Source organism: Pinus tabuliformis, chromosome X, assembly GCF_031772625.1.
Source record: "Pinus tabuliformis cultivar Carrire ecotype Pingquan chromosome X, CPIR1, whole genome shotgun sequence".
Classification (NCBI taxonomy): domain Eukaryota; kingdom Viridiplantae; phylum Streptophyta; class Pinopsida; order Pinales; family Pinaceae; genus Pinus; species Pinus tabuliformis.
This window is the reverse complement of record NC_142308.1, coordinates 985,303,353-985,331,280: the sequence shown is the minus strand read 5'-3', so window position 1 is coordinate 985,331,280 and position 27,928 is coordinate 985,303,353. Positions and strand designations below refer to the sequence as shown.

Sequence of the window (27,928 nt, the reverse complement as noted above, 5' to 3'; positions counted from 1 at the left end):
TCGATTGGATTGATATAGAATCAGAGCTTGGATTTCTCCTCGCCCACAAAATATTGCTGGAAATCTACGACCACCACCGGTTCTCGGAATGCGTCAACTCTATTAAACATTGCCTTCTATGTTTGGGCCACAGTCCATAATGTATACCACCACATCCAATCCACAGTACGTTTTTTGTGTGGTACATATGATATAGAAATCTTGGTTTTGGTGATATGCTACCTAAATCTGCTCCCAGTTTTTAACTGTGATATCATTGTGGCTCCCATTGTATCCGCTACTCAGTCCATTGCCTACCTGGCCCGATTGCTCACCACTCCTCATTCCCTCTGCGACATTAACTTGTTAGCATAACACCGCCAAACTCGTGGTAACACTGCTTGTGCTTCGCATATTGTCTATGGCATTAACTTGCCCGCGTAGTTCTCTGGTGTTGCAGCATCACACTGCCTACCCGAGCTATACCAACCTTGGCACCACTTGGTCTTATTAACACCTCCCGTGCCTTCATGGTTTCCATTGCCTTGTCAAGACCAACAATCACTTGTTCTTCATCTACTACAAATTGAGAAGGCTCCTCACGTGCATATTCCTTCTTCTCAAAGACATGCCATCTTGTATTTTAGTGCTTTAAATTAAACTAATTCCAGGTGTATGCAGGTTTTATGGTGAGAGTCATAATTTCTTCGTTCTTCATTGTTTTGACTGCAACGGCAGGGCGAAAATGAAATGTTCGTGGCAAAATTTCTAGAAGAAGGCATGGAGTTTTATGTAAATGATGGAGGTATCGTGAGTAGTGCATGTTCAGCCTTGGTCCCATCCTTTGATAACTTGGCCTTGGCCAAGCTTGAAAGTAAAGGGCTCTCCTCTCTCTCTTGAAAATACAAGGATTGTGGTGAAGAGGAACCTGTGCTTCCATTTCTTGGGCAGTTTACATCATAAACAGAGGTTGAGGTGCCATTCTGGGGATTGATAATTGCTTATGTACTGATTTGTGTTCACTTCCATTTAATTATCAGGTTCTATTTTGCTTATGTACTGATTTGTGTTCACTTCCATTTAATTATCAGGTTCTATTTTCCAATCTTCTAGTTGTATAATGAAGTTTTTGAATGAGAAATGTCCATTGTGTTGGAGTGATCACTTAATGGCTATTGCATTTAATTTCTGAAGTTGCTACTGAAAAATACAAGTTTATTTGGAGACTATGAGTGCATGTGGAAGCCTTAAAAGCATTATATAGTGAATAAACTTATGAAAATCACCAATAGTGGAGAACATTGTGGCAAAAATAGTTTGCATATCAAGGTTTATCTATTGAGACAATGGTCAAACTTGAAGATGCATTAAAGTTATTGAATACCCTAATACATTCCACCTTATATGAGATGCTAAACATCAACAAGGGAAATCTTTTCGACATTAAAATATGTCTACAAAATGTAAAGGAAAAGATTGATTTTTGCAACTAGAGTCTCAAATCCAGCGAGATGAGTTACAATGGAAAAAGCATCACTCTATATTGTTTTTTGTTCAGAACAATCCTCCGTTAAACATTGAGACAAACTCCCATCAACAAAAAGTCAATATTGTTGATCTAGTACCTAATGAAGGAGTAGATTTGCTGAAAGAAGCAGAAGTTTAGTCTACAATTCCCAAGCCCATCATCAAACTTTGGGAAGAGCTTTTCCATAACAAGCACGCAACTGGTCTTGGATATGACAAGTGTTGGGTATACGAACAAAGTCCCACATTGATTAGAAGTGGTAGAAGTGGGAAGGATCATGGGTATATAAGGATGAACAAATATCTCCATTGGTATGAGGCCTTTTGGGGTAAAGCCCAAAAACAAACCCATAAGGGCTTAGGCCCAAAGTGGACAATATCATACCATTGTGGAGATATGTGGTGTCCAGAGTCCCAACAAGTGGTATCAGAGCCAAGTTCGAGGTTACCCAAGTGGATGAATCCTCGGAATGCCGAACAAAGATGGTGAGCCCCCGTAAGCCTGTGGATGAGCTCAGTTAAACAGGCGGTGTGCTCCGAATTCTTCATGGACGTGTTGGGGAACACACGGTGAAGAGGAGTTGACCTAGGATGGAGCAAGCTCTCGAGACAGGTGGTGCTACCATGTAAGGCGTGTGCTTCCAACGCATTGGAGCGGAGAATCCTGGTTGGTAGAGAGGGGAGAATCCTGCGGATGGTTTGAGGGGAGGCTCGATGGTCCTTTGTTCGAGGGGAGGATTGTTGGGTATACGAACAAAGTCCCACATTGATTAGAAGTGGTAGAAGTGGGAAGGATCATGGGTATATAAGGATGAACAAATATCTCCATTGGTATGAGGCCTTTTGGGGTAAAGCCCAAAAACAAACCCATAAGGGCTTAGGCCCAAAGTGGACAATATCATACCATTGTGGAGATATGTGGTGTCCAGAGTCCCAACAACAAGGATGTGTCGTTTCATATTCTAGATTACTCAAAGCCCATCTAGTTTCAGAGTGTTGGATTTCTTCATGACAGTTCACCTTCAATTGTTCCAAATTTTTCTCCTCTTCCATAACAGCAACAACAAATTGTGAAATGCCAACACTGTGACTGAGTTGGCCATGTGAAATATCACTATTTTGATTTTTGTCCATGTAAGCATTCTCATAAAACTAGTCATTCTTCAAACAGATTCTTCAAAAACAAGCCTCTTGCAATAACAAAGATTCATCTTGGATGGATCGCTTCTTGTCAATGGGCATCAACAACCAAGAAGATATTTTAGTCTTATGTCTCAGCTTGTTCTAGAGTATTGAACAGTCTTGCAGTTGAGTTTTCTCCATCATGTCACCTGGTATCTCATGGGGGGAAGTGATTGTCATCTACAAGCTTCAAAGCCACATCAAGCGAGCCTGAGACACAACCTGCCATACCAGATTCAGAGTTGTAGCTAGAAGCAAAGATGCCCTTGAGCATGCCTTCAGTTGTTGATGCCTCTTCAAAGGATTGGAGACACTTCCTTTAGCAAAAGACTTCAGCTTCTTGCCAGTTTTGGAAGAGTTCTAGGAATTGCATTAAGCATTCCAGAGTTGGTGGTAATCCTCAAACCACCACAGGTTGAGACCTCCCTTTTCAGGTTGAGATTCTCCCTTTTATGCGGGGTGAGACCTCCTTTTCATGGTTGAAGGTCTACCTCTTCAAAACATCAGAAGCACTTCCTCTAGCAGAAGACCTCAGCTTCTTGCCAGACATGGAAGAGTTATGGGAACTATACTAAGCATTCCAGTGTCGCTAGTCATGTTTAAACCACCCACCTTATGCAAACATTTCAGAGAGCACATTCAGCCTAGTGCTGCCATGCATTTTTGCACATTCTGTATTACAACTCTCTTCTTCGACTCATACATACCCATTCGGATTAAGGGGGAAATGTTGGACACCTAATCCTCTAAGGGTTGGTGTGGAAGCTGAATAGCGAGAAGGAGTCCAAGGGTCACACCATGTACTAAAAATGTATATCATTATCAATACTCTCAAGCTTATCATTCATCCTATATGTTTGCCATGTATATGTTTAACAATTTTATATTCATCATTATATAGTAAGTTGATTACTTTATTTTATATTTGCATAAAACCCCATCAAAATAGAAAAATTGATAATAAAATTAGGATATAAATTTTAGATATTGACTTATAAGTTAAGAGATTTAAATTCCTCCTTAAATTGTTTAATAAAAGAAAAATCTATACATTATAAAAAAAACTACTTCTCATTACCAAAATATTCTTTATAAAAACATTTTATAATAAAGTACATACACTGCAACCCATGAATCCAAGTCATAAGAAAGTTTGACCACTCAAAAGAGTTTGACCACTTTATTATACCATTATAAATTATTAAGTTTTAATAATTTAAAGTACATACACTGCAACCCATGAATCCAAGTCATAAGAAAGTTTGACCACTCAAAAGAGTTTGACCACTTTATTATACCATTATAAATTATTAAGTTTTAAAAATTAAAACAACTTCATTAAGGAAATATCAAAATATAATGTTTAGTTTCCTGTAATAAAAAAAATAAAAAATTACTTTTTTAATTGAGTAAAAAGACCATCGTATGAAAATTTTAAAATAAATCCAACACGATCCTGCAGCTATTTAAAATTCTGATTACAGGACTAATTTGTATTCAAAATCGTTACCAAATTAGCAAAAAGGAATGTATGATTCGAAGACTTGTAACCATAGAACGAATGCTAACTAAATGCTCCCCGGATTTTAGCAATAGACTAGCTATATATCGTTTTAAGGCATTGATAGCATAACTGTAACAGTACATGGAGTATTTGTTAGGAATAACTATTGTTTTGCATGAAAAAAGTACACATATGTAGCCTATGCAGGAGGTGAGATCTGTTTATCTTGCCCAGTAATGGATATCTCGGCTGTTTGATCGTTAACGGTGGCTTTGTATCTGTACCAGCGAGCAACGATGACGAAATACACCAAATTGAGAGTCCCATACCCCGCTATTAGCCAGTAAAAGTTATCGAGCTTGGCCATGTTCAGATCCTGCGCCAGCCAATTATGGTGACCGGGGCCACCGGTGGTCTTATGCACAATGCTCACAATGAGACTGCTGAGATAATTACCCAGAGCCATGGACAAGTAGAAGAGTGCGCCCGCTATACTCCTCATGTTTTCGGGGAATTGACTGTACAGAAATTCGATCTCTCCGACTGCACTGAACGCCTCTGCCAGACCGGCCATAGAATACTGAGGAACCAGCCACAGTGCTGACATCGGAATCACGTCTCCGGGTTTCTCCATGAAACCCTGGCTTAACGCCACGCTCCGCCGCTTTCTTTCGGCAGTCGCCGCGAAGGCCATCGATATGACCGCGAGGGCCATTCCAATCCCCATTCTCTGTAAAAGTGTTATACCCTTGCCATCCTTCATCATTCGCCTGGAGAAGGGCACGATAAATCTGTCGTAGATGGGCAAAAACAAGGTGAGCGCTAGCATGCTGAAGACTGCAAATGATCCTGCAGGGATTTGAAAGTGCTTGCCCAGGTGTCTGTCCATCATCTCTGCCTGCAAAACCGAAAATGTGTGGAGCTGTGCTGTACACAAAAATATGCTGATCGTGCTTGACCATATGGGCGCTATCCTTATCACTGATTTCAGCTCTTCCACTTGCTGTAGACTACACAATCTCCATGGAAAGGCCACGGACCCGTCTTCTTTAAAATCTTGTGGGATTTTTATAGAAGCCTTGTTTAGAAACCTGAAAAATAGGTACCCAATATCCATCAATTGAACCATTCATAATGAAGAAAAGGGATTACTGCTATATTATGTTCTATATATTTTCTTTTAAAAACAATCATAGCGACCACCAACAGTTGAGATATACTGCAAAATCAGTCATACTTTTTGTCAGGTGAGCTTACATGAATTCGTCTGTAAGAGCCATCCTTGATTTGAGAACTCCAATCTGTGGTGGGTCATAGTAGTCAGATGTTTGCAAAGGCAACGATAAATGACGCTTTCTTACTGCACCAACCAATACTTGAAGGAAGCTGGTGAATGAGCTTCCTTCTGGTCTAACACGAATGTAGAGCTTCGTCCCCAGAAGGAAGCTTGCGACAGAAAGAAACATGAGACTGGTGGGGATAACCAAACCCCAACTCCAGCTTACATTATCTTGAATATATACTATGATTGTGAGAGCCACCATCATCGATATGATGAATGAAAAGTAATACCAGTTGAAGAAGCTCTGTATACTTCTCTTCCCCTTTTCGCTTGTGTAATCAAACTGATCTGCTCCAAAGGCTACAGAACACGGTCGGATACCAGCTGCTCCTATGGCCATCACTGTAAAGGAGGAATAGAGCAAGGCATTTTGAGCTCCTGTTGCAAGTTTACAAGGGGTTCCTGTATTGACGTTGCATGGAGGCGGCCTGAACTGTGGAAATATGGCTGTAAGTGATAGAAGACCCATTCCCTTGACAAAAAAACACAGCAGATTAGATGGCTGTGGGGGGAACACATTTTCCCCTTCATGCCACACAGACAGAGTACTTACTGCGTGCAGGTTCAGCTTGCTATTTGAAACACAAACAACTTAAAACGTTTATGTCAAATTACCCAATATTGCTAACAATTGATTTCGACATCATACATCTTTAAATGTTTTTTAATGCTAGAGCCTAACACAGTGATCCATAGAAGGAGCAACATACGATGACAGATGCTATGCAGCCAAGAGAAATAGTCCAGTATCTGCCAATATAAGAATCTGAGAGAAACGCGCCTAGAAGCGGGGTAAGGTTCGTCGATCCCGACCACACGTTAATAACGTATGAAGCTGTCACTTTTTCCATGTGGAATTTGTTTGTTAAATAGACAATCAAATTTGAGGACAAACCCATAGCTGCCAATTTCTCACAAGTTTCGTTTCCTGCCATTTCAACACGAACGAATCCAACTCTTATTATAAAAGATACCGCCAAATTAAAGGCATACACGGAAAACAAAGTCTGTAACTATGAGAAGAAAACAACAACATGTCCATCCTTATCGGAGGATGTACCATACTCTTCACAATGAAATTTAGAGGTATAACCATGGAATAATTTGAGGGGCTGAAACTGATAAAGTTAAATAAAGTAATACCCTGATAAAGTTATCTTTGTTGTACTGCAGTAAAACAATTATAGAAAATTGTGCTACCAGGAATCTAACGTTCGGGAACATGAAATGTAAGAGGCCGAGGAGAAATAGAATCTCGAAAAACTAGTCAGATTACACAAATTAGGTCGAAACGAAATTAGCAGCAGAAAGAGAAGCAGACTACTTGTACCTGGCTACTATTATTGTAGATTAACTGTCTATGCAAATAACTGTGTAGAGTGTAGCGAACGTCTACTAACAGTTCATCCTAGTTAATTTCGAATAATTGCTTTTGGAAATACCTGTGTAGAGAATGTTTACTAACACTTGATCCTAGTTATCGTAGATTAATTGCTTCCGGAAATAACCGTGTAGAGTGTTGAGAATCTTTACTAACACTCAATCCTAGTAGATTAATTGCTTCTGGGAATAACTGTAGGGAACGTCTACTAACACTTCATCCATTAGGGAACGTCTACTAACTCTCCATCCATCACCATCCTGAGTTACAAACTTGAAACATCTAGATGTTCCCTATACACACTTCACAGTTCTTGAAACTTGTAGATATTCTCTATACTCTACACAGTTATTTATTTCTAGAAACAATTTATGTACCATCTAAATTGAACTATTCTCTATACTCTACACAGTTATTTATTTCTAGAAACAATTTATGTACCATCTAAATTGAACTATTCTCTATACTCTACACAGTTATTTATTTCTAGAAACAATTTATGTACCATCTAAATTCAAACTATGAAAATCTACACACTCAGATATCTAATTCCACACTGGCAAGATGAACTTGGCAGAGGACTTGTACCATGGCAGCAACGCATGACGCTTCATGGAGAAAGTCAAAAACCTTATATATATATATATATTTTTGGTAGCGATTCTACCGTAAGTAACTTGATTTTTGATAAATTTAAAGAAAATTGAACCCGGGCTTCATGACACGGGGCCAATAGCTTAATAGCTTCAGTAGGGTTTCAATCAACTGTACTACCCATCAAAATTTAAAATCATCTGCCAAATATATTATAAAAAGAAAAGGATTTTTTTGGTAGAGCAGGCATTGACCTAGCCATATTCACACAGCCCCTGGTAATAACTGTAATGACACCACATTACACCAATATGGTTAGTAGTTCACCTATGATAAAAGGCATAGTTTTCCATCCTCCTTTGCTGCTGTGACCAAAGGATCCATCGCCTTTTTGCGCTTGGTTTCTATGTTCGAAAGCTAAGATCGATTCCAGCGGGAAATTGCTTCCGTGCTCAGCGTTGTCACGTTCAATTAGACGAGGCATTGGATCATCTAATTTGGGTAGAGAACCCAACTCCATCCGGCTCTGGGCAGCCATGACTCTGCAAGCCAGTGTGCAATCTGTGTGCGAGGAAGGATGGACAAGAGCACAACCACATGGGAATGCCCGGTAGGCTGGCCCGATTCATTTATGGTAGCAAATCAACTTACGAAAGGATACGCAACTAGTAAAGCATTTCACGTCAAGGTTGGTCTAGTGAAGTCTGGCACTTCTTATTTCGTAAAATTTTGATACCATGCAAAATTTTAATAGAATTTTAAGTTCGAGTGTCTAATTTAGAGTGGGTAGGTAGGTAGAAGAATAGGGTTTGGACTCTTAAAATTAATTTGGTTTAGTTAAGAGTTTGTTTCATTAGGAAACAGGTTAACAATTCAAAATTTAAATAGTTTAAGGAAACAGGTTAACAAAATTTAAATAGTTAATGATCCAAGATTTAAGGTATTTGGGTGGAGTGAAAACTTACTCTTCACTAACCACTAATATTATTCCAAATAAAGTAGTTTTACTTAATACTAATTTGACAACTCACTTATGATAGATTTTCCGACCTTAAATTTATTTATTAAAAGTAAAAAATAATAAATTAATTATTAATAACTTAAAAAAAAAATCAAAAAATTATAATTAACCCAGTATTGTGTTAAAAGGATAAACATTAAATATCAAAGAGTGATGCTCTACATCTTCTCATTACAAAAAAAAGTCGTATAAGTGAACATGCGCAATCATCTAAAGCGATTGTGTCCCTGACGTAAATGAAGTTTTTAACTTTAGTCGAAAAAAAATATTTTTTTAAATATCTTTCAATTAGAAGAGATTTTTATTAATAAAAAGAAATATGCCTTGGTGTTTTGAAGTCCTGAAACTTTTTTTTGTATAGGGTGAGAATCTCGGATTGTGTGGCTGGAGTAAACGAAGATTTTAGCTTTAGTCTTAAAAAAATTATTTTTGAATTAGAAGAGATTTTTATTAATAAAAAGAAATGTGTTTTGGTTTTTTAAAGTCTAGAAATTCCTTTTGGATGCTTTGAGAATCCCAGAGCACGTAGCCAGTGAGTCTTATGATCATTAATAATTGGAATTTTGGCGGAGGACTGACATCCTACTCTTTTTATCTGAACTAGTGTAATGGGAGGTGTAATTGCAATTGTAAATGCGATCGCGTGAAACCTTGTCTTGTCTCAATGAATGTGGCTAGTGAAAGTTTAACGAGTGGGATGGCTCAGCAAGACGGCATTTGTGTTTGCATTTCATTCTTTATTGGGCTCCTAATCAGTATTCTGCAAGCAAGTGCAAGAGTCGGTGGTGGGCTTTTAGCATTGGGTGGCAATATCTAATATTCCCATGCGACTCTTTGCTTTGTGAGTTCATTATTGTTTTGCTCCAAAGGCACCTCGGGTTTTATTGCGCTTGCATAGTGCTAATACGGGTAATTGGGGGAACTTGGTATTTATGTCTTCAATGGATTTTGGAAGGTGTGAATAGTTGGTCCGTTGGAGGCATTTGGAGGGAAAAGTATACAACACATGAGCTCTGGAGGTGGTGTTGCTCAGGGTGGCAATGGTTGTGCGAGGGATTCTTCATTTCTGGTGCTTTGTCTGAAAACTGGCACACTTGGTGGTTTTGTGGGCATTTTTCTATGTTCGATGGAGATAGAGGAGTCACCTTTTTGGAGTATTAGACAACGACAATTTTGTGTCAGATACACAAGGCTTCTTGGGGAGCGTCGGCCTCGAGTGAGTTTCTCGCGCCTTCTCCTTCTCAGGTAGCTTGCGTTCTCACCGCCATTCTCAATTGGTGGAGAGGTGGTAGCTGGGTTGTAGCATGTGGTCGTTTGCGGCAAATTGTGGTGAAGGCAGATCTGGTCTTTGGGTGTGGAGGTCTATGCAAGTTTCAGTGGGTCAGACTTTGAAGACTGTTGGGGGATTTCGCTCTGTTAAATTTTTCAATATGTGACCCTCCTGGCATCATGGTTGCTCCTCCCCCTTTCCAAACTAGGAATTTCAGGTCACTGGGACTAGGCAAGGTTGGATCCTTCAAAGCATTTGGTAATGGTGGCAGTCGAGATGCGTCAGGGTGGAAAGACTATTGCCTGCTCCCAGCTATCGAGTGTTGGAACGCATGGCAGTCGTGATGGCAAGAAGTAGGCTTCCCATGGAGGTGGAGGTAGGAGGTCTCAACAACCTTAGAGAATTGGTGGCATGCGACAAGATGGAACGACTAATTGGGGGTCTGGTTGACGTGCAACTCCCAACATGTAGGTAATTCAACATTATTTTCTAGAGAATTGTCGGGAACTAATTCAATCTATGCTAGATCTGGTGGATACGGTTGAACGAGTTTGAAGGGAGGAGCATGTTGAGTTGGTGGCCACCTTGGACAGGATGCACTACTTTCAGTGCCAGGTTAGAGAGTGAGTGGTGGTGGTTTGGCGAGGCCAAAACCACCTTGCAGAAAAAGTGGAAAAGCTAGAGACTTGGTTGGCGGACATCGAAGGGCAATCCAATTCAACTTCTGCCCTCTGCCACCTCCAGGAACTACCCCGGATCAACCAACTTCCTTTACGTCAAATGACTAGTATGCTATCAGGTGTTTTCTATATATTGTTTGTCTTTTGGCTCCCTTGGCCTTTTCATTTATGTACGATGTCCTTAGCCTCTTGTTTGTATTTTTGTCACCTGTTACAAACATTGGTCAACAAACCTAGTCGAGGTGAGACCACCTGCTTTTTTCTCTACTGGATGTACATCTTTTTTACCATATGAATAAAATATCGACTTACAAAAAAAAGGTCTAGAAACTCTTTATAAACGGATTATAAATTTTGAACAAGTAACTAGTAAAATCATTAATTAAGTGAGAATATTAGTAATTAAAACTAAGAATATACTTAAAATTTGATAAAAAATTCAAGGTCTTTCTGGGTTGAGGAGGAAATAACTTTGATATTAGCATGATTTTCCCTAAGATGACTAACTTGTCTTCATCTTCCTAGACCAAGGTATTAATGCTCATGTCCTAATTTATATCCTCCTTGATCATGTTTGTGGATCTTTGAAAGATTATGTATGAACTCCAACTCAAACCAAAATATGTGATATATGTTTGGTGGTGTGGTATGGATTATGGATATTTATTGAGACAGACCTTTGTTAAAGAAATAATGAATAGAATATTAGAAAATTATATATTACGAAGCAATGGAACACATAAAATATTGCAGAAATATAATCACATAAAATGCATAAAACAAGAGAGACACAGATATATGTGGTTCACCCAGTTTGGGCTACGTCCACGTAGAAACAACCAGTCCTTCCTTTTATATTATCCAACAAACTGAAGAGATACAACCTATAGCAGATTCGCTATAACACCCTCTTTGCTCTCAATCTCCTCTCTCTTCCTCACTCAGAATACAGATATTCATAGATGCAATACAATTCCCTCATATATAGTGAGGGGTTGCCTTATAGGGCAAAAAAGCCCTAAATTAAACATAACTTCTACCATCAGATCATCCGCCTAATTAATGGCCTAGATTGACTAGAAATTACTAGACTTTTACAAGGCAATTTTACATGTATTTTTAGCTTCGAGGGCACTGCCCCCGGATCCCCAGCCGGGGGGGATTAGCCCCCCCGGACCCCCACAGGGGGGACAAGTCTCCCCCACACCCCCCCACGTGGATGGGGGTACAGTCTTCTTGGGGTATACATCCAACTAAAACCTTTCAATACAGAACATAATTAGGCTCCACACCCAACAATCTCCCACTTGGAGACTAATTATGGAAACTCCACCACTCCTTCATTTGCTACAAAATAACTCCACTTTGGACCTGGTTGTTTCCCATCTTCTTCATCATACTTGAAGACCAATTGAAACTGAGCATATTCTCAGTTTCTCCCTGGTTACAACTTTTGTTAACATATCTGTAGGATTTTGTCTAGTGTGTATCCTTTCCAGCTTCAACTGTCCATCTTCCAATGCTGACATTATGAAATGGTACTTGAGCTATATATGTTTAGTCTTGGAATGAAATGCAATTTTTTCCACGATGTATGGCACTCTGGCTGTCACTGTATAACCTACCCAACTCCTGATTCTTGCCTAATTCATCTAGAAACCTTTGTAACCAAATCATTTCTTTACTTGCCTCTGTAGTAGCAACATACTCTGCTTCTGTTGTTGAATGTGCAACAACACTTTGGATTTTTGAAACCCAGCTGACATCTGTTCCACCTAGAGTAAACACATACCCTATTGTGCTCCTTCTGTTATCTCTATCACCTGCCATATCTGCATCAACATATCCTTGTAGAGCAATGTTTGAACCACCGAAGCATAATGGTTGATTTTTGGTACCTCTCAAATACCTGAGAATCCACTTCACTGCCATCCAATGTTCTTTTCCTGGATTGTTCATGTACTTGCTTACAACTCCCACTACATGTGCAAGATCAGGCCTTGTGCAGACCATTGCATACATTAAGCTTCCAATTGCTGATGCATATGGAACTTTAGACATATGAGCCATTTCTTCCTGAGTATTGTGACATGCCTCCTTACTTAATTTGAAATGGCTAGCCAAAGGTATACTAACTGGTTTTGCATTCTGCATATTAAACCTTTTCAACACCTTTTTTATGTACTCACTTTGAGACAATGTTAATTTGCGATTCTTCCTGTCTCCAGTTATTCTCATACCAAGGACTTGTTTTGCAGCACCCAAATCCTTCATTGAAAATGAGTTTGCCAATTTCCTTTCGAGCACATTTATTTCCTGCATGTTAGAACTTGCAACAAGCATGTCATCTAGATACAATAACAATATAATATAGCTGCCATCATGATGCCTTTTGAGATAAACACAATGATCAGAGTGACATCTAGTATAACCTTGTTTAGACATAAGCCTATCAAATTTTAGATACCATTACCTTGGAGCCTGTTTTAACCCATACAAGCTCTTCTTCAACCTGCACACTAGTTTCTCCTTCCCTTTTACTTCATATCCTTGTGGCTGCTACATATATATCTCTTCCTCCAAATCCCCATGGAGAAAGGTTGTATTTACATCTAACTACTCAAGATGCAAATCTTCAACAACTACTAGACTTAAAATAGTTCTGATTGAAGTCATTTTAAAAACACGAGAAAATATTTCATAAAAATCAATACCTTTCTTCTGTGCAAACCCCTTCACTACAAGTCTAGCTTTGTACCTCTGTTTTCCTCCATCTTCTTCCTTTAGCCTATAAACCCATTTATTCTATAATGTTGTTTTACCTGCAGGCAACCTGACTAAGTCCCAAGTCTGGTTATGTGCTAAGGAGTCCATCTCTTCTTCCATGGCTTGCTCCCACTTCTTCCTGGTTTCTACCTGCACTGCTTCTTCATAACATTCTGGTTCACTAGAATCAGTCAACAATACATAATATAATGAAGGAGAGTATCATTCAGGGGGTCTACTTATCCTAGTAGATATTCTAACACCACTTTTAGGGGTTTGAAGTGCTTGTTGCTATTGTGGTTGTTGTTCTAGCTGTTGATCATTATGATTTTCAGGCACCATCACTTTTCCTATCATACTGTCAAGCACTGTGTATTCTCTGTTTTCTTTTTCTTGTTTCTTTTCCTCCAACTGATTCTTATACAAGACCTTTTCATTGAATATTACATCTCTGCTCCTAATTATTTTGTGATTTTCATAATCATATAAGCGATAACCAAAATCATTAACACCATATCCAATAAAGGTACATTTCTTTGATTTTTCCTCAAGCTTTATTCTATTTTTTTTGTTAATGTGGACAAAGGCTTCACAACCAAAAGTCTTTAAAAATGAGTAGTTTACCTTTTTACCTGTCCATGCCTCCTCTGGAATACCACCATCCAAGGAACTTGAAGGCCCATTGTTTATTAGATAAACAATAGTATCTACAGCATCTGCCCAAAATTGTAAAGGTAATCCTGCATGCAATCTCATGCACCTTGCACGCTCCATGATTGTCCGGTTCATCCTTTCTGACACACCATTTTCTTGTGGTGTTCCTGGAACTATTTTCTATCCGCGAATTCCATTCTCTGAATAGTACCTATCAAACTCTTTGCTGCAATATTCACCTCCATTACCTGATCTGAGACACTTCAACCTTCTCCCTGTCTCATTTTCAACCAAAGCTTTCCATTTCTTAAAAGTATCAAATACATTAGATTTATTTCGAATACAATAAATCCAGGTTTTTATGGTTGCATCATCAATAAAATTAACATAATAATGAGAGCCACCAAGAGATGATACCTGAGCAGGTCCCCATACATATGTATGCACAAGCTCTAATTTTTCACTCTTCTTTTCTTTCCAAACTCTAAGGAATCTGGATCTCTTCTGTTTTCCATAAACACAATTCTCACAGAATTTTAAATCAACATGCTTCAAACCTGGCAACAAATTTCTTGAGTGAAGAATTTGCATCCCCTTCTCACTCATGTGCCCGAGCCTATGATGCCACAATGTCATATCTTCTCCTGTAGAGGCTAAAGCATTAACATAATTAGAAATACTATTGCATAAGTACAATGTACCAACCTTTTTTCCTTTCGCTATTACCGGGGATCCCTTAGTGACCTTCCAGGTTTTATCTGTGAAAGTAGTTATGCAACCTTCACCTCCCAACTTCCTTGTTGAAATCAGACTTTTCTTTAGATCTAGAACATGCCTTACCTCCTTCAATAGCCATTGATTTCCATTCTGTTGTTTTATGAAAACTGTACCCATTCCAACGATTTTATAGGGTTTATCATCACCCAATTGAACTTGTCCAAAATCTCCTTGAACATAATCATTAAAATGTTTCTTATCAGGTGTGGCATGGAATGAGGCCCCTGAATCTACCACCCAGCCATCAATAATATTTTCTAATGAAAGAATCAAAGCATCTTACAGCACATCACCTGTTACATTCGCTTCATGATTAACTTCTTGCTGCGCGTCTCCTTCTTTTCCCTTCCAAGACTTGCAATCTTTCTTTAAGTGTCTTTTCTTCCCAAATTTCCAGCACACTATCCTCGATTTGGAATTGGATCTGCCTTTCCTTGATTTATTGCGATATCCTGAGCTCTTCCCTCTTTCCATTTTTCTTCCCCTAGACTCTACACTCAAAGCATTACCTGATGCCTCACCAGAGCTTTTCCACCGCATTTCCTCGCTAAGGATTGCACCAACAACATCATCAAACTTTAAAGTACTAGATCCAAAGACAGAGTTACTAACGGCCATAACTAAACCATTCCAACTTTCTGGCAATGAGCACAGAAATAACAGAGCCCTAACTTCATCATCAAAATTTACCCCTACAGAACTTAACTGACTTGTAACTGTATTAAAATAATTTGAATGATCTACAATAGATCCACCATCTGACATCTTCATATTAAATAAATGCTTCATAAGAAATACCTTATTTGAGGCCGAGGGTTTTTCATATAGTTTGGCCAATGTTGACATTAAACCCTGTGTTGTCATTTCCTTTGAAATATTAAATGCTACCAATGCCGCTAGGCACATCTGTATTGTTCCAAGTGCCTTTTTGTCCAGAATATCCCATTCTGTGTCTGTCATACTTGTCGGCTTCTTTTTCTTTCTTCTCAATGGTAGGTACAGATCTCTCTGATACAGATAATATTCTATCTACATCTTCCATAGCTGGTAGTTTTGGCCATTGAATTTTTCAACCCTAAACCTACCATCTTTTGCCATTTCTCCCACTCGAACGAGGAACCCTTCTCTCCTACAAGTTTATCAGCTAAAAATACCTTCAGCTCTGATACCAGTTGTTAGAAAATTATATATTACAGAGCAATGGAACACATCAAATATTGCAGAAATATAATCACAGAAAATGCATAAAACAAGAGAGACACAGATATATGTGGTTCACCCAGTTTGGGCTACGTCCACGGAGAAACAACTAGTCCTTCCTTTTATATTATCCAACAAACTTAAGAGATACAACCTACAACAGATCTGTTATAACACCCTCTTTGCTCTCAATCTCCTCTCTCTTCCTCACTCAGAATACAGATATTCATAGACACAACACAATTCCCTCATATATAGTGATGGGTTGCCTTCTAGGCCAAAAAAACCCTAAATTAAACATAACCTCTACCGTCATATCATCCGCCTAATGAACCACCCAGATTGACTAGAAATTACTAGACTTTTACAAGGAAATTTTACATCTATTTTTAGCTTCGTGGCCGCTGCCCCCGAACCCCTGTCGGGGGACCGCTGGCCCCTGGACCCCCCAAACGGGGAGGATTAGCCCCCACGGACCCTCGTGGGGGGGACAAGTCCCCCCCGCACCCCCTCGCGTGGACGGGTGTACAATCTTCCTGGGGTATACATATAGCTGAAACCTGTGAATAGGGAAGATAATTAGGCTCCACACCCAACAATCCATGTCTTCTAGGAGGTGTTTAAACTTATCCTCTTCCATAACTAAGCTAGATGGCTCCTTTGGCACAGGATTTTGTGTGCAACAAAGCCCCCAAAATACTACCAATAGTTGAGTAGGGAATTGATTGATTAATTTTTGTATTGAGGTCTTGTGCAAAGAGAAGAGAGACACAAACCTTTTGCTCTTTATGTGTTGATTGACATGCTGGTAAATCATTTTTAATTATAGGATAATCTTTAAAAATATTTCCATATTCATGACAATGTGTGCATCTAAATGAGACATAATTTTATTAATCTAGTGTGTGCTTCCAAAGATTATCCTGATAATAAATGTCCACTGAAGCTAGAAGAGGTTCTGAAATATTTATATAGAAATAGATCCCTGCATAGGATGTGTATCTTTGTCTCTTAATTTAATTTGGAACCTTGATGCTACCAATGGAATTAAAAATCACTTGTAGGATTTCTTCCTCCAAATATTCATTTAGAAAAGAAAAGAGCCAAACTTTATACTAGGGAAGCAACGAAGTATTCCTTCTTATGAGTGTAACATTATTTCCAAAATTGCATGAAGAGCCTAGCATTAATAAGAAATAAGGCCCTCCTTTAAAGCCCTCATTCTATCATCCAAGTTGAAAAATTACTGTGAATAACCCTTTTGCTCATACCTATAGATGTATTTGTCCCTTAAGGATCCATTTATTTTGCATCTAACCAATCGAGGACTCTTTCAAAGGGCAATAATCTAATGAAATTGGAGATTACAAGAAAATTGGAGGAGCAGTCAGGGTGAACATATTACTGACAAATAAACTCATATTCTTCACCACTAAGCCAAATTACAAGCCACATAAATTGTGGTCATGAGATCCAACAATTTCTAAGACAAGATGATACTTTTGAGAAAATCTTTGAACAAACTCTAATGACTAATAAACAAAATCTCCCTACATTCTAATGTAAGCATTATTCCAAGTGCCCCCTTTAATTCTTACATTTACATAATTACAAAAATTAATACAAAAATGACATATTACAATTCACATGTCACATCTATCTAACCGATCTTCCTCGACACTTATCACCACTCTGAAGTCTCTTGGAAAATGATATTTTCACCACCGCAATTTTCGAGCTTCCCATTCAACTCATTTAAGACATAATCACCTCTAACCATCTTTGATGAACTTTGTATAATTGACACTTCTCGATTTCTCGTAGGACAATCTCGATATTGGACTGTATCCAACAGTCAATTATGTAACCCACATTTCTAGACACATGGATCTCATAACATAACCTATAAATCACACTCTTGAAGCCCGAAGCACAACAAGATCCATCAATATATAACATATTCACACAATAAAACTAGCGATACATTCTCTCGGCGCAAAACAACGTCAAGAACAACTACTTTAATTATATTATTATATTAATTAATAGGTTTTGCACCTTATACAAATAAATAAACTACTTCAAAAATAAGACGACAAAACCAATCACACTCCATAACTACTCTCCTCTATTCCACCCTACACAATGCCAAAAAATCTCTTCAAAACAGGTTCATTGGTGAAAATTAATTGAAACAAATAATCTGGACAGATGGCCATGCTCACAGGATATCGGAGGAAAATAAAAGGAGAATTATGCCAATGAATGCAAACCAACAACCCAAATATGTTCATGCCTCGAACATGAAACCACACGGACTGTATGGGGTGTTCAACAACCAGTTTGAGTTGTATTTTCAACAAAAGGAACTCTCAACAATATCTATCTCTGTTAATTTTGATGCAAGTTTAAAGGTGACTTATCGTCTCAATTGACTTGTGAAGAGAAGAAGAGGGAAGGAGATTGAATACACCAACACACTCATTGAAAGAGGGATGAGGTATAAACATCATTGGCAATGACTCAAACCCATTTGTCATTTCTTTAACCAGTTTCCTGATACAAGGAAACCTTAGATAATTTGTTAACTTTTGGGAGAAAAAACTACATCTTAATCAAATGTGCATGAGCTCCTTAGAAACACCTGCATTAACATTTTCATATCCATATCATGTAAAATAGTGGCAACCATAAGAATCCCAATGATTATGGAGTATGTCCTCTACAATGACAGTTTACCGCCATTATATCAAACCCTCGGTTGTCTTCTAAGTCCTCGTCGTGTGAGGTACACCAATAGCAGATATTTGTGTTATACACTTACTGGTTTCTGTGATGCTTCTAGTATGTATAGGAGGGTCTAGACGATGTTGTTTTATGCAAAGGTGTGTCGAAAGCAAGAGGTATATGATTTGTGGTTTGTCGATATACATTGACAGAGGGTAGTATAGATGATGTTGTCTCCAATGTTGATGGCCAAAATTTCCAAAGAAAAATCCTTTTACTTGTTCATGTGCCCAACCCAGAAGTGAAGCGGGGAAGCTCGTGTGGTTTACTTAAACTAGTAAAGATCGGGCTCATGCTTTGAACTCCAAATTGCTCACTAATTGGCACAAAATCGTGTAACAAGGCATTACACAACAAAGAGAGTGCATGATATGCATAGGCTCCTTTGTCAGTATGTATCTCCACCATTCACAATTAAGATTCTTGCAATAATGGTAAATTTTAGGGGAGAATTTTAGCCCAAGGGTGAAATTTAATGGGTTTTTCATTTTAGAGGGGTGAAATTTTTATAAACCACCCATTTCATATATTTAGCCGAACTTTTATTTAAAAAAATAACTTTTTTTTTTCATTTTAGCCCAAAAAAAATAGGGCAGATAAACTATGAAAATAATCATTTGATGCGATTCACCTGGTTTGGGAGGCTATATTCCATACAATGGCCTAATTTTCTACTTTTCAATGTTAAATTCATTTGTAATCGTCCATTTTTTTGTTTGGGATGTTGTCTTTGTCCCAATCACCCTGATTTCTTGTGTGAACAGATCATGTTTTCAAATTTGGTTTGCAATCGTCCATTTTCTAGTTTGGGAGGTTGTCTTCCCAATCACCCTGATTTCTTTTGTGAATGGCTCATGTTTTCAAATTTGGTTTTCATCAATGTCAAGGGTGTAAATAAATAAAAGTATAAATAAAGTGGAGGTATGGTAAATAAATAAAACCTATTTTTATACTTACTCCAAAGGTATGCTAAGTAAATAAAAATATAAATAAACTAGAGGTATGGTAAATAAATAAAACCTCTTTCTATATTCAATCCATAACCATCTTTCTATTTAAGAAGGCCCAAAAAACAGGTTTTATTTAAGTGAATCCTATGGGCCAAATTGTTCGGTCCTTATAATACTAGTGATTACCCCATTACTATTGTAGTTATACCCCTTATTAATATTGTTGTGCCCCTACTGCCCCCATATTGTTATTACTGTGCCCCATAGAATCCCTCTATTGTTATTTTTGTGGCTTTATATTATTATTGTTAGGTCGGCTCGATTATATTGTGACTCCTTAGACTCCTATATATAGAAAGGAGGTTTTGTCATTTGAATCATCCAAGAATTTTTCATTTATGTAATGTAAAGGAGGTTTCCCCCTCGAAGAGGATGAATTCTAAGGCGTTGATCTATCTTTTCTATCTTTTCTTGAGCTGGTTTCATAACATTTGGTATCAGAGCTTTGGATTCTAGGGTTTCGCTGCTCCAAATAGGTCATCATGGAACTTTCACTATAACATTTTTTCTGCGATGTTTCAGAAGTTACAAAAAAGACCCATTTGAGAAGAAATCGTTTTGAACCTCGGGTCCAAATTTGAGAGCTTTTCGTGCTATATTTGTGGAGATATGATCTGAGGAAGTTGGTATTTTTGCAGACTCCTGAATTACATTCCAAACAGGTGACCTGCGGAAAATCATCATAACTTTCTCTCTAAGGATTGGATTGAAATTTCATAAGAAGGTACAAAAAGAGGATGCAATTTAGTCTCTTATATGCATTTTTCAGATCCAAAGGTCGAAACAGTGACTCGTGGCACGTCGTACAAATTCGCTCTACTGAACTAGTCTATAATCAAGTCACTATGGGAGATTTCACATAACTCTTCCTTGGAGAATCCAATTTGGGTCAGACTTGTGGCATTGGAAAGAGGACGTAGAAGGCTACTACAGATCGCAATTTTAGAACTGGAGGATCTGAAATTACAGAGACACATCAGTTTCAATATCAGGCTTCTACAAAGTGAAAAAAGGTGTGTAGTTTTTTTTTAAATTTTTGCGTAAGATTGGTTTGAAGGAATTAAAAGGGCATAGTAAAGCATTATTATTGGTAACTAATGCCTCGAGGAAAGAAAATGCAAACACCTAGTAAAGAACCTGAAAGCTCTAGCATGACTCATGAAGAAGAGGAAGAAATGCTACATGATATATCAAAATTACAAGAAAAAGTGCAACAAATGTCACGCTCACAAAAGCTAACAGAAGCTAAGATAAATGGCATGGAATCTACGATAAATGGTGTGGAATCTAAGATAAAGGGCATGGAAGCTAAGATCATGGAAGCTAAGATGTCTAATTGTAAGACATATTTGAAGAGAGACATGGCAGATTTGAAGACAGATTTGAAGATAGACATGGAAGATTTGAAGACAGATTTGAAGATAGACATGGAAGATTTGAAGACAGATTTGACAAATTTTCTACAAGAAATACTTACTAATGGTGAAAAGGTTGTAAAGAAAACTCATGATGTGAACAAAAGAAATGTTAATCATGATTCCATAGACTCTAATGTTGGATCGAAGACCCACCATATTCCAAAAATTGATATGAGGAAGTTTGATAGCAAGGATCCCGCCACATGGATATTACAGATGGAGCAATTCTTCGATCTCAATAATGTGCAAAACACAAAAAAGGTATGTATGGCAACTTTATATTTGGAACCAAATCAGTTTGTATAGTATCAATGGCTTTGATCTCATAAACAATTTATCACTTGGGCAATTTTTACGGAAGAATTGATAGCACATTATGAGGATACAAAAAGCAACACTTTTTTTAGCCAATTGATAAGTCTCAAACAAAAGGGTTCAATAATGGAGCACAATGAGGAATTCCAAAAATTGAACATAAGGGTAAAAGATATTCCATAGGAGCATAGGATTGATGTGTTCATAGGGTCTTTAAAGGATAATATCCAACATGATGTTCGCCTTTGGGAACCTGATTCATTAGAGAAGGCATTCAAGTTAGCAAGAAAAATGGAAAGAAAAATTATGGCCACCAGGAAGCATACCACTCACAACTATAAAGACGGAAGTGTTGTCGCCCCTAATCTTCCACAACCTATAAGGTTGACACCACAACAATTGGAAGAAAAAAGAGCAAAAGGGCTTTGTTACAGTTGTGATAGCAAGCACACTAAAGGTCATAAGTGTGCTGAGAAGAAATTATTCTACATAGATTGTGAAGAGGAAGACGAAAAGGAGCAAGAAAGGTCAAAAGAAGAGGATATGCTCCAGGAACAAAGCCTATATGAAGAACAAATAAATCCGACCATATCTTGTAATGCATTAGTGGGAATTACCACTCCTCAAACCATCAAGATAGAAGGACAAATCAAGAAGAAAAAGGTAATAGTGTTGATTGATTCAAGAAGCACCCACAATTTTATTCATTGTAAGGTAGCAAAAGAATTGAATTGCTTCCTATATCTAGCAGTAGAGTGTCATGTGATGATTGCAAATGGAGGAACAATAAATTGCTCTGGAAAGTGCCATAATATCAAGCTGTCCATGGGAGAATATGTATTTACTAGCCCAATGGGAGGTGCTGATGTTGTAATAGTGTTGTGGGGAAAAATGCCTATGCAGGACGATCCTATCCACCTAAGGTGTGACAGTGCCTTAGCAACAAACAGAAACAGCTATTCTAGTATTCTTCCTTTATGAATTAAGAATGAAGAGAGATGGATGGACTAACCGGTGTCTTCCGTTTGTCCCTCGATCAGGTTTCTCTTCTCTTTGAGAGTTCCCAGCTACTTGCCTTCTCGCTCGCCCAGCTTCAACAGGTTTCTGCAAGATCACAAGAAGAGAACACTACACAAAGACATAGATTCATATTCATAAATAGTTCAGGATTAGAAATAAACTAAACATACTAATGCAATCATACATCAAAGATACATCAGTATATAGGATAAACCAAGATAGCTTTATTGATGAATAACAAGGTTCAGGAAGAGATACAACCCAGAGGGCTCCAATCCAGCATCTCCTTCCCAGCAAATGAAATTCCTATCTTCACCTTCCTTCAAAGCATTAAGCACCCAATGATTCCAATCTCAAACCAACAGCAATTCTTTGCAATAACAAAATTCCAGCCTCCTGGATCTCATGGAGGAGAGATCCATATATAGATGTTTGGAGAGAGGATGAGTCAGCTTGGGATCTGACTAGTGTCCTCTCCCTCTGTCAGTTGTTGCTTCCACTTGGAGACTAAGAGCCTCTTACTCATCACTAGTCGAATTCATTGAGGCAAGTTTCATTGGAGAAGATTCTGGAAGCTTCCAGGGTCTTTCCACCTCGTTGAATGAACTTGCCATTTGTCACTTCCCGCTCAGCACACCCTGGTAGTGCTTCTACCTGCATTGCAGTGCACCTAGCCAGTGTAATCTCTGCATTTCAGCGCAGACAGCTAGTGGAGCCTCTGAATTGATCCTGAATTGACTTGTTTTTGAGCAGTTTCAGGTGGAGAACTTCTATGAATTGCTGTGGTTTGCTAGCCTTGTTCCTCTAGGGGTAGGAACAACATGTTTAGGGACTTTGGATCCCTTAGATTATGGACATTTCATGCTTATAGCTGTAAGGGACAAAAATGTCTATAACAGTTGCCCCCTAAAGTATGAGGCCGTTTATCGGGTGAAATGCTTTATTAGGAGGATTCGAAGTTCATTCAATGCTGGGAGGAGACCTGTAATAAGATACAATACAATACATTATTTTTCATACTGCTTTCATGATCTAGCTGAGGCAGGCATTCCCATGCTCAGCTTTATAAATTCATTTTTCTGTAGATAGAACAGACAATCGTCTGATGATAGACTGATGATTCTGACGAAATCATCATCCTTTTGGTAGGATGATTATCTACTGTAATGCTGTACATGTCAATGTCTTTATTTTTCCTGAATATATATCGCAGCCCGGATGGATTAAACTAGATGCGGGGTCTTCAAACTCGTTCAATCTTCACTCTAAGTACAAGTCGATCCATGTGAGAAATGTTCTGAAGTCGAACATGGAAATACATCGCTTGATTACCGGTCAATGAGGTAAACCGTTAACAAGCGCGAGAGGAATCACCGATAATGATAATGACCCTCAAGGTACTACAGTACAATTCACGTGGTGTGAATAAAGGACTTGGCGTCGAACACCACGCAAAATCTTTCGGTCGAAGGTCATTGATGTATACCTGTCGCCGGAAGTGAGAAACTTGCCATTGAGGCATGCAAGCTTCAAAGTACTAAAGGGGTTGTTCCTAGATCAACTTCCTGGATAATGAGCTGATGTCGACAAGAAGCGATCCGTCAAAGGAGGGCCTTAATGTATCCCACATCAGTGACACGGAATGGAGCAAATGATTTTGATGGAGGTGAAAACAATCTGATGACATATGATTCAGGGTGGCGGTCATGAAAGGATGAAGGATAATGTATGGCAGTGGATGGGACACGGTTGACTTCTCTGAACGACTTCTCTTGAACATACGGTGACACTTATGCAATGGATCGGTAGCATTACCCCAAATATGGATGGTATGGCGAGACCATGGTGATGTGACCGGTGAATGAAACAACCCAACCCGACTGTGGTATGGAGGAAAAGTGTCATGTTCAAGAGCGACTTGCTACCATCAAAGTTTTCTTGAGTTTCTCCCAAATTTTCCCCAGTCATTGCTGACCAGTACCTCTTTATTTTTTTCAAGCTTGAGGAGGATAACATATGCTTGTTCTATAACTTGCCCTTCGGGCAAGCCCATCGCTATGTTTTAACGAGCCTAGCGAATAGTGAAACTCATTCTCGTCTAAAGACAAGTTTGTCGCTATTTAATGCTTTTAACGAGTCTAACGACAAAGATAACTCAGTCCTTTTCATTTTTAGAGAGTCTGAAAAGGTACGTAAAGTCAACTCTGAAAGTCCCTTTTCGTCATCTAATCCCTTAAGTCTGAAAAAGTATAAAACAATACAGAAGGGATGAGTTTTCGATAGTTTTAACGAGCCGAACAAAACAAGCGCTCGATCTTTTTGTGCAATAATCCCTCAGGTCCAAAAAGATTAAAATCTAGAGGAGGGATAGCTCTTCCGGTCACTTTATCGAGCTGGAAGGCCAAAACTCGGCAATCTTTTCATATTTTACGAGTCAGATGAAAAGAGCTTAAAGAAGACTCGTCTTCTGAGGAATGAGTGATAAAACGGGTTAGCAGCTGATTCCAGGTACGGGTTGGAATTTTCCAATCATGGCAGTGTCACAAGGATGGCTAGTGAAATCACTCTTTGCAGCTGTTCCTCAAAATGGGTAAACAATCATATGGAGGTGAACGATCGGCCAAATGAAAAGTGGAGGTGACGGTGCAAACACGAGCAAGGCTTTAATGGCTGATAATGTTACATTCACGGTGGTTATTTACCAGAAGATAGTTCATTTTTTAACGAGCTTAAACGCGGAAAAACACTGCTCAGTCTCATGTTTATTTTTTAACGAGCATGAACTATGTGTTAAAACTACTCGGATCTCGCGTTTATTTTTTAACGAGCATGAACTGTGTGCAAAAACTGCTCGATAACCCAGTCATATGATAAGAATGTCTAATTGAAGATGTTATTTTTTATGGAGCTTAGATCTTACAAAGCTTTGCTCCAGATCCTTTCGTTATGCAAGCTTGGAAATGACTAATCCTACGAGTTTAAAGGGTTAGACCTACAGGTTTAAAGGGAGGACCTAAAAATTTAAAAAATAAATAGCCGCCCCTTGCTTGCACTCCAAAAGGTTTTCATGCCCCCAGGCATAAAGTACGATTTCAAGGTTACCCCTTCTTAGTCCAATAAAACATTTGTTTTACCGGGAGAGGCCTACCTCTTTCAGGTTACCAAAAGATTGTCTCGTTAATCTTTCAAACAAAACACTTCTTCGGCAATATCTACCGAAATAGACAAAGGTGAGAGACTCCGTCTGTCAACTCACATAAATTTGACAAAAGAATCTTATTCTAGAATAACCCTCTTCCAGCATGGGCGGGGTACAGACTAGTCATATTCTCCCGCGGAAACCTACTCTATACCCAAAGTTTTCCTGCCGAAGTAGACCAGGACGCATGCCCCATGGGTTCCAGTCATATCCCTCCAAATTACTCGCGCTCATCGGGAGGACGGACCGTGGGTTGAGACATTTCTTGCGTGAAGAGACCATTTAGGGATGGTATATGACTATTTGCGATGCGTGATCCGGGAAATGAAAGCTGGTCCATGAGCTTAACCACTCTTCCTTCGTCCGGAAAACACATTACTCTAAAGTGTGAGGAGACGATGGCTCCCATGCAATATATATAGTCTCGTCCAAGGAGTAGGTTATAATCCAAGGGTCCTTGAACGACCATCACGTTCATTTGAACGGTCTTCCCTTTCAATGTGATAGGCACATTGGGGAGGATCCCTAAAGGTCGACTGGTTCCTTTATCAAAGCCTGTCAGATTTCTCATTTCAGGCAAAAGTGCTGGCGAACCAAGCACTTTCCAAGCAATAGAGGAAAGGATACTCACAGATGCCCCCTCATCAATGATGGTGCCAGCCATTACCATTCTGTATATTTGAGCGATAATTCGGAATGGTATGCTTGCTGGCAACCGGGGTCTGCCTAGTTGGTTCCAGTCGAAGGATACAACTAGGTTGCTTGGTGGTGGGACCGAATAGACGGCCGGGTATGACTCTGACGAAGTTCCTTCCTACGATAAAGGAATGGGCAAATTGCCCATTTGTTCGTCGGAGTCTATGTTGATGAAGAGAATTTGGACGGTGTCATCTTTATTCTCCTCTGTGATGGTATCATTCGAAGATAGAGCCTCTGAAGGCAAAACCGGGTCAACTGCTGCCTGAACCTTTTGACTTACATCAGGTATGGATTCAGACGGTTCATCCTCAATGATAGGTGCTTCGGCTGACCACCTGAGCGGGCCAGCCGGGTTCTCAACTGGTGAAGGACTTGGCAGGAGTTTTTTATATCCAAGAGGAAGTTGCACTGGTAAAACCAGGCGATCTTCCAAAACTCTTTTAGCCTCATCTAAGAAGGGACAACGGTGGATGGCATGGTCGCCTTCACACATTTTGCAGGGAAATCTAGCTTTCCCTCTCTGTCCTGTGGCTTCACTTTCACTAGTTGACGGTGCGCTGTCAACATGGCTATCAGAGGTTGACGCCACCGAATTGTGCAAACGGGGAGAACAGTCCCTTAGTATCCGAGGGATGCAGGGACAATCTCTATGGAAGTGGTCTCCTTTGCATATGACACATGGCGATTTAGGCCTAGTCAGTGCTGTGTGTGGATTTTTGTCAGACGACACTTGTTTGCCCCCAGTCGCTTTTGGCTCCTTCTTCTTCTTCTCTTTCTTCTTCTTTTCCTTCTTCTCCTTAGGAACTTGGTTTTTTGTTTTACCAGTTCCGTCAAGCGAAGAGGAAGGAGGAGAGGAAGAATTAGATGAAGTAGAAGGCTGGTGAGTAACTCTGGTCTGGTCTAACTGTTGATTCGACTGTTCAGGAATAGTGGTGTTTTGAACGACATTGGTTGAGAAGAGCCAGACCGGCAAGCCAATTGTCAGTCCTGGAAGCGACAATGTGGCCATATGGGGCACACCAACATCTCCCCAAGAGGAGAAGGGACTAGGATTTCCACCAAGGGGAATTCCTTGGTTGGTGTACTCCATTTTCTCAACCTAAAGATCAACATAGGAAAAAGGGGTGATTGTTCCGTTTAAAATAAATTTTAACGACGCTTTAGACACAACTTGCTTTTTCAATTTTAAAGAGTCGAGAAAAAGCTAAAGATGACTCTAGTCTCCTTCGATGTTTTAACGAGCCCGAAGTGACAAATGCTCGGATGGACTTTTTCCGTTATAGAGTCTTAAAAAGGCCAAAAGGAACTGCTCTGGAGTTCTAGGTAGAGGGTGTGCCAAACTTTTCACAAAACCGCAGAATACTTTTTAAGGTACGAACGGTCAATCTTCTTGAATGCTGTGTTCAGTGCATTGCGATCAGTAGGGCGGCCGACACGGCTTCCTAAGGATAAAGGTTTTATGCCTATAGGGGTCTCCCAATATATACTCGACGGTACGTGGGAGCACAATCCGTACTGGCGCTATCGTCCCTTAGGAGGAATCACCCACCATCAGCGAGATCGATAGTCACCAGGCTTTACGACGCCGGAACACGTCTCTAGC

The 27,928-nt window shown here is 39.2% G+C and overlaps 1 protein-coding gene across 1 annotated transcript; it reads right to left on the bottom strand.

Moving 5' to 3' along the window:
* Window positions 1–4,391: 4,391 nt before the first annotated feature.
* On the bottom strand, window positions 4,392–8,047 carry LOC149143027 (protein NRT1/ PTR FAMILY 2.9-like). Its single transcript, XM_089451655.1, has 4 exons — window positions 7,837–8,047; window positions 6,245–6,462; window positions 5,450–6,006; window positions 4,392–5,283 (listed from the first exon to the last, which is right to left on the bottom strand). Exons 1-4 carry the CDS (start codon window positions 8,045–8,047, stop codon window positions 4,392–4,394), a joined length of 1,878 nt encoding a protein of 625 aa, XP_089307781.1.
* Between the last annotated feature and the right edge of the window lie 19,881 nt (window positions 8,048–27,928).

Excerpts from the sequence above, each read along its gene's own strand:
- LOC149143027 (XM_089451655.1), bottom strand. The coding sequence starts at position 8,047 with ATGGCTGCCCAGAGCCGGATGGAGTTGGGTTCTCTACCCAAATTAGAT. Across the intron at positions 6,463-7,836 it reads AACTATGCCTTTTATCATAG|GAAACGAAACTTGTGAGAAA; the intron begins GTGAACTACTAA and ends TTGAAATGGCAG. Across the intron at positions 5,284-5,449 it reads GCTCTTACAGACGAATTCAT|GTTTCTAAACAAGGCTTCTA; the intron begins GTAAGCTCACCT and ends CCTATTTTTCAG.